The sequence below is a fragment of the Petaurus breviceps genome, unplaced genomic scaffold (genome assembly GCF_028583685.1).
Source record: "Petaurus breviceps papuanus isolate PSGF00001 unplaced genomic scaffold, PetGlider_PUasm1.0 182, whole genome shotgun sequence".
Taxonomy (NCBI): Eukaryota; Metazoa; Chordata; class Mammalia; order Diprotodontia; family Petauridae; genus Petaurus; species Petaurus breviceps.
In genome coordinates, this window is record NW_027185786.1 from 1,267,956 (window position 1) to 1,275,603 (window position 7,648).

The following is a 7,648-nucleotide window of genomic DNA, read 5'->3' on the forward strand; positions in this document are numbered from 1 at the left end:
CCTTGCCTCAGGCACCTTCCCTGATACTGCCTTTGGCTCTCTGCTCCCCTAGGTTCTCTGTCGCTTCTGGGCTGATGGCCCTTGAATCTGTTTCTCTGGCCCTGCCTTCTCTGCTGAATTCTATTTCTCTACCTCCAGTTTCTCTTAGCAGATCTCTTCTTGAGTCTGACGAGGACTTGAACCCAATTAGACATTTCACCATCATCATAAACCCAACCTGTCCAGGGCAGAGGTCCCCCTCCCCCACAAAGCAACAGACACTCAAAAAGTACTTGGTCATCAGTACATTGATTGATGGGCAAAAGTGTTTGATATGGACAGAGCACGAGACTCTGAGTAGTACTGGGTGAGCAGAGCATAACTCTAGGATCCAAGGCTGCTCTTCCTGGAACTGGAAGACCTTGGTCTGTCTGGAAAATTCTGAATCTCAGTGGACACTTATACTGAGAAAAAGGGGACCAAATGGATGGGGGGAGATGTTGGGTTCCTCTGTCCAAGGACCTCTTGCTTGATGTAAGCAACCCTACCCCCACTACCCCTCCCACCCCCCAAAGGAGACTGACTAGTTCCCATTATACAAAGGGACACAGAGTAAGGCCCTGACAGGAACTTTGCCAGGAAGCAGAGCAGGGTCTGGAAGTCAGACGTGGGTGGGACTGGGGCTTCTGAGCCATTGGCCTCCCACCCCTACCTACTCTGTTCAAAAAAGAACTCCGTTCTGGGGGAAGGTTCATTCTCCTTGATGAGTCTGACTGGTTCTTGGGGCTCTGTTGGAGCCCCCAGGAACCAACCTGGCCAGGCAGCTGCCTCCAGCCGGAATGTAGGGCCTGAGCTGCTCCTGAAGAAGGTGAAGCGAGTGGCCTCCTCCCCACCCTTATACAGGTCTTCGATGTTCACGTCCTACAGGGAACAAAGGACACTCGATCACAGGGTGGTTATGAGGGTAGAGTGAGGAGTATTAGCCATGAAGTCTCTTTGGACTGGGGAGTAAAAGAGTTGGGGGTCAGAGAAAGAAGAGGAGAGGGCTATCTTTTAAAGAAGAAAGGTGTTGCTATCATGTGAATGGACAGAGAGAGAGACAGACAGAGAGAGGAGAGAGAGAGACAGAGAGACAGAGACAGAGAGAGAGAGAGAGAGAGAGAGAGAGAGAGAGAGAGAGAATGAGGGCACCAACATTTCTCTCTCCACTGGAGCATAGGAGATGGGAAGATTAGGAATAGGGATACTGACTCTCTACCCCAAAGCTTGTTACCCTCTCCTTTTTTCCCTGTACTAGAGGAGGTATTGTAACATCAAAAGAAGAACATGGGACTGGGAGTCAGGAGTTCCATGTCAGTGCCAGATGACTAATGGCAGGGTGCCTGGAGCATTCTCACCTCCACCTGTAGCAAGGGTCCCTCTCTTGAATCCACACATGCTAAGCATCGAGTTCCATCTTGAATTCCCATAATGATGGGGAACTTGGTTCGATCAAGGGATCTGTTGGGAAGCACACAGATCTTCTCTAGGAGAGAAGAAAAAATAAACTTGGAGATTGAGGGTACCCTAAAAGGATCACCAAGAAAAAGACAAGAATCTAGGCAGGGCCATTTCTAGACACCGGGCCATTTCCTGGGATCTGTCTCACAAGGCTGGATAGGGACCCTGAGCCTCAGAGTTAACCCTTTGCTTTCCTGGGCCACTAAAGGCAGAAAGGTTGAGGTGTTGTTTGCCAAGCTTTGTGTTCTTGCTGGGACATAGATGTCCTTGTTCAGCCCAGTGATCGGTCAGGTGGACCTTGCTGGGGTTATTAGCTACTGTCTTGCAAAGCTAGTTGTGGGAGTATTCTGAGCTCCTCACACACCATAGCCTCTTTAGTCTATATCTTACAAAAGAGTATTAGGAAAATACTTCAGTCTGAAATCCTTTTTCTAAGTGGAAGGGGAAATCCTTATCAGTCTGTCTTGAATTATCAATTCCAAAAAACAATGTTCTACTGTGAAAACTTTTTACTTCATTCTTATCAAAGGCCTAATCAATTTCTAAGAGAAAAACTGGGTCAAAGTTTAGGAAGAACCTCTAAGCTTAGGAAGATGAATTAGGGGAGTGGTACTGATTCCATTTGGGGTTTTCTTGGCAAAGATACTGGAGTGATTTGCCATTCCTTCTCCAGCTCATTTTACAGTTGAGGAAACTGAGGCAAACTGGCTAAGTGACTTGCCCAGGGTCACACAACCAGTAAATGTCTGAGATTGGATTTGAACTCAGGAAGATGAGGCTTCCTGACTATCCTCTGCACCACCACCTAGCCACCCCAGGTTAGGGGGGAACCAGATTTAAAACCAGAACACTTTAATTAAGGACATTACTTATCTCCACACTTTGCTGGACTGAATGTATTGGGGAAATGATTCTCCAGGATTCCTTGGCATTTTAAGTGATTATTCTATTGGCCAAATCAAAACTAGTCACTTATATTTTCACCTGAGCTCTGTAATGGTTTTATTTATCATGGGGTCATTCATTGTTTGGAGATATTTTCACCTTGATCCAAAACTGCTTGTGTCAGAATTTCAAAGGTTTGGGGAAGGCCTTTTTGCACTTATCTTTCTCTCTATCTCTTCTTTCTTTCTCTTTCTCCCTCTTTTACTTTCACTCATTTTCTCTCTCTCCTTTTGTCTCTTTTGATATCTTCTCTGTCTCTGTCTATTTGTTTCTCTGTCTTTAAATCTATCAATGTTTGTAGTTTTCTGTGTCCGTGTTACTCTGTCCCTCTGGAGTTAGAATAATTTAATTATTAAATAATTAATAATTGATTAACAAAATTCTCCCTAGTAGACTTGTGCCACAAACAAAGATGGCATTTTCCTTCCACATCACGATGCCCCCAAAGCTGCTCTTGTAGCTGTAAAGGACCATGTTGGCCAATGGGGCTCAACTGGCACCAATTGGGTGGGGAGAAGAAAGGGGGAGTCCAAGTGGGTAACTTAGAATGCCTAGGAACTGCTCACCTGCACCACAGAGTTCTGAGTTTGAGTCTCCCACTAGGAGTTGGTCATTCTTCAAGTATAAAGGCTTCTGTTCAGCATCTTTGATTCTGAAAGATCTTCAGATTAGCATTAGGTCCCAAGTCTCACCCTCCTATGCACCCACAATTACACACTACTCCACCCTCAAGCCCGTCAGCCTCTCCTTTTCTCCATATACTAAAGGAAATATCACAATGAATTAAGGACATGGGACTGGGAAGCAGGAGTTCATGCTCTGAATCAACATGTAACCAAGGACAAGTCACTTGACCTCCCTTGGATCTCAGCTTTTCCATCTGTACAATGGGGAGTTGAGGTCTAGAGTTGAGAGGGACCTCAGCAGCTATCCAGTTCAACCCATTCATTTTACAGATGAAGGAATTCATCTAATTCAACCCACACTAGAAAAGGAATCCTCTTTAGAATGAACCCAGCAATTGGTCCTCAGTCTCTGATCCAGTACCTCCAATGAGGGGGAGCCCACTACTCTGAGACCCAGCACACTCTACTTTTGAATTGAATTGAATCTCTAACTGTTGGGAGAGCAGCTAGGTGGTGCAGGTCCTGACTGGTCTTGGAGTCAGGAAGTCCTGAGTTCAAATCTGTCCTTAGACACTTACTAGCTGTGTGACCCTAGCAAGTCATTTACCCCTGCTTGCTTCAGTTTTCTTATCTGAAAAATGAGCTTGAGAAGGAAATGGAAAATTGGTCCAGTATCTTTATCAAGAAGAGTCAGACACAGCTAATTGACTAAACAATTGTTAGGAAGCTTTTGCTTGGGACCAAATTAGTTTCACTTTTCCAAGTTAAATATCCCCAGTTCCTTCAATTGATCCTCCCATGTCAAGGACTCAAAATCCTTCACTAATGATAACTGCTGGAATTTATACAAAGCTTTAAGCATCACAAAGCACTTTACAAATAATAATCCTCACAGCAATCCTGGAAGGTAGCTGCTATTATTATCATCCTTATTTTACAGATCAGGAAACTGAGGCAAACAGGTAAAATGACTTTCCTGGAGTTACATAGTTATTAAGTATCTGAGGCTGTATTTGAACTCAGGTCTCCCTGAATCCAGTTCCAATCTTCTATACACTGCACCACGTACCTTCCCTTTTATCATACAGGTCATTCTCCTCAAGGTCTTCACCCTTTCCATGCTCATTCTAAAATATAGTATCCAGAAGTAAACACAATGATTATCAAGCTACAGAGCATGAGAGTATTATTACCTCCCTGTTCCTCCAAGTCTGCTTCTCTTAATGTAGACATTTTTATGAAGTGATTACGGGTACTGAATTTTCTGCCATATTCCTCCCCTCCTCATCAATCTATGAGCACATTTAGAACTATCTCAGGGTAGAAATTCACTCTCACTGCAGGGGTGATAAGAATTTGGACTGGCTTGACTGTTCCCTGTTCAATTCATCTCAGCTTTTTTCTAGCCTGTTCCCCAGTTCTCTACTAATGGGATAAGGAGTTTTCACATAGGACAAGACCATGGCTACACAGCTTTGCTTGGCCAAGTGTTTTCCTAAGGTTGAAATGAGAGTTGGCCAAGGCTCCTTCATCATCACTCATGGCCAGCATTGTGTTATAATGATAGGTTTAGAGATAAATATTGGGCTTTGGAAGAGAAGAGGAAAGGAAACTGGGGTGTGAGCAAAACATCAAAGTAATGCCATGATTACCTTGGGTTATGGGCTGGTTTTACTTGGCATGAATCATAAGGATTCCTGGAACTTAAGGAACTTGGGAACTCCCCCTTTGTTCTGAAGGTGCTAAAGCTAGATTCTAGTCATTTCTCCCAAGCAGGTATGTACCCTGGCTAACACCTAGGTATGCTAAAGTCAGTTTCACTTGCCCAATTTGGGTCAAAGTCCTGTACCAGGACTTGGAACCTCTCCCTTTGGAATTTTCCACCTTGGGCCGAGGTCTTATTGTGTGACTCATTCACAGACTCAAGTCGAGTGTTATTTAGCTGTTTTGTGTGTGTGAGGCTTTTGTTCCCTTGTGAACCAGCACTGAGCTCCACCTTGGGCTTCTTTTGTTATTCCAGAATCACCAAATCAGAGAGCTAAATGGCCATCTAATCCAATACAACCAGGAAAGGAACCTCCACTGTGAGATACAGGACAAGTGATCACCCACTCCATGCATGCAGCCCTCCAGGGAGGCAGAAACCACTGCCCCTGGAATTAGCCCATATCTCTTGGGGCAGCTCTCATAGGAAATTTTTCCTGACACTGAAGCCTGAATTTTCCTTTTTTGAAGCTTTTGTTCTTTGGTCCCAGATGGAATGAGTCTAATCCCTTCTATATATAGCAGCCTTCAAATACATAAAGACAGCTCTTTTGTCCCCCTTGTATCTCCTCCTCAGCAGGGTAAGGAAGGCTAAGGGATCTCCAGGAGGGCCCCTGCCAGGAAACTGGAAAAACTTACACAAAGTACCGGGCCATGGGGAGGGAACACATCTCTGCAGTCTAAGGCGGAGTGCACCTGAGCCCAGCTGAGAAAGGAAGAGAATTCTGTGGTTAGGAAAGGAAGGTGCTGAGAAGCCTGTGGACCTGACAATCTCCATATTCTGATTTCTAGGTTGCCTTTACACTGAGTTCAGCTGACAGTGGTGAGGGATTAATGAACAAGTTCTCCACCTCAATAGTTACTGGAAATTGGAGAATGGGCTGCCTTTAAGGAAAAAATGCAGATTCTAAAATGTAAAGCCCTTCACAGTCTGACTCTCACTGCCTTCCCCAAACTGAATACATGGTACTCCTTAGTCATGATATCACTAGAAAAGACACAGTGCAGTTTAGTGGATGGTCCAAAACTTTTATTTTGAGGACCAGCTGAAACAGGAACCTATTACCCAAACACAGGCAAGCCTGGAAACCTCTATGAGCCTCAATTTCCTCATCTGTAAAATGAAAATGTGATACCTGAGCTCCTGCCCTACAGAATTAGGAGGGAAGCCCTTTGGAAGCCATAAGGCATTATTAAAGAAATGTGAGCTCTTACTATTAAACCCTGTGCTGTCACATACTGGTTTTGTGAACTTGGACAAAGACTTTACTTCTCTCAATCTGAGTTTCTTCACTTGTAATGTGAGGAAGTTGGACATGATCCTCTCTCTCCCACATCCCTGGTTAGCTCTAAAATTCCAAAGTCCTGGAGAATATAGCTTAGGAATGGAGTTGTGAAGGGGGCAGTGGTAGGCACAGCTGGAAATCTTGTCTTCCTCCTCTCTGTCTGTAGATTTCTTCCCTAGGATTCCCTAGGATTTTTCTGGGATTTCTCTAGGATCAGTCCTGGCTCTTTGTATCATCCAGAAGAGGGTGACCCATTCCTTAGCTCCTGGTTGTGGGGAGGGAGAAAGGTACAGAAATGGGTGATGAGAGTCCTGCTCTTTATAGACTGAAATACTGGGATTTGGCTGGTATTGGTAAGTTACAAGAGATGAGCTAGGGACATGATGACTGGAGGTGGCTATCAATTCTACCAAGGTTTTTAAAGAAAAGAAATCCATTCAGTTTCCATTCATTCACAGAAAGAGGACCACTGAACTTCAAGTGGGCTTGAGATGTGAGAATCTGTACTGTAATTGACCCTTATTGGTGTGAATTTAAAATTGGGAGAGTCAGGAGGACTGAGCTGACTGTTCTAAGCAAACTTGGGTCAGTAACATCAACTCCCCAAGCCTCTGTTTCCTCCTTTTTTTTTTTTAAAGAAATCTAGGTGGCCCTTCATCTCCCTTTCAACTCTAAAATCTAAGGAATCCAAAGAGGGCAGCACAGTGGCATGGATAAAGGACTGTCTCTAGAGCCAAAATTCCTAGGCTAAGTCTTGGCTTTGATGTTTACTGTTGTCGCTCACCCTCTGCTCTCAAAGAAGACCAGTGACATCATGAGGGTGATGTCTTGACTTGCACATTAATTGAATTGAAGTGAGACAGAGATGCCAAAATCAGCAGCCTCACTCTCTCCTCCAGTCATGAAAGTCTTGTGGCAAGACTTTTACTAGCTGTATGATCCTGGGCAAGTCACTTCAATTCTTTGGGCCTCAGTTCCCTCATCTGTAAAATGAGAGATTTGAACTAGATGACCTTTGAGATCCCTTCCAGCCTTAGGCTATCATACTAGGTTATAAGGTTGACCAACCCCTTCCCCTCCCCATCAGCCTCCAGTTTTCTTTGCTGCAAAGACAGACTGTTGTAACCCCCAAACACTGTCTTCTTTCTGTTCTGCTTTTTCCCAGTCCATATAACACAAAACTTTGTCCCAACCTTAGAATTTTCTCTAAAGCAATCAGATTTTAGATGGACCTATGCAAGACACAGGAGAGAGGGAATTTAGGCAAGTCCTTGGGGTGTTCAAAAAAACTGCTAAATCAGTGTTAGTGTTGGGGGTAGGGGAAATTGATAGTAGGTGTGACCAGAAAAAGGAGGATCAATCAGTCAGAAGAGGAAGATGGTCCCAACCTGTAAAATTTCCCTACAAAGCAGAAGTATAAGAAAAGAAACCTAGATTAGAAAGTGTATCTGATGACCCAGGAGCAAGGAGAGAAAGAAAGTAAAAAGATGGAAAGGTTCAATGTGTGTGTGTGTGTGTGTGTGTGTGTGTGTGTGTGTGTGTGTGTGT

The 7,648-nt window shown here is 44.2% G+C and overlaps 1 protein-coding gene across 1 annotated transcript in view; it reads right to left on the reverse strand.

The window, feature by feature from the left end:
* Positions 1-269: 269 nt before the first annotated feature.
* Positions 270-7,648, reverse strand: part of IL1F10 (interleukin 1 family member 10) — a 27,829-nt gene continuing 20,450 nt past the window's right edge. Inside the window, exons 3-6 of the mRNA XM_069087558.1 lie at positions 5,454-5,520; positions 2,991-3,076; positions 1,377-1,504; positions 270-900 (exon numbers count right to left, since the gene is read on the reverse strand). Of these exons, the coding sequence (XP_068943659.1) occupies positions 688-900; positions 1,377-1,504; positions 2,991-3,076; positions 5,454-5,485 (459 nt within the window). The 5' untranslated portion in view covers positions 5,486-5,520 and the 3' untranslated portion in view covers positions 270-687. The remainder of the gene's footprint in view (positions 901-1,376; positions 1,505-2,990; positions 3,077-5,453; positions 5,521-7,648) is intronic.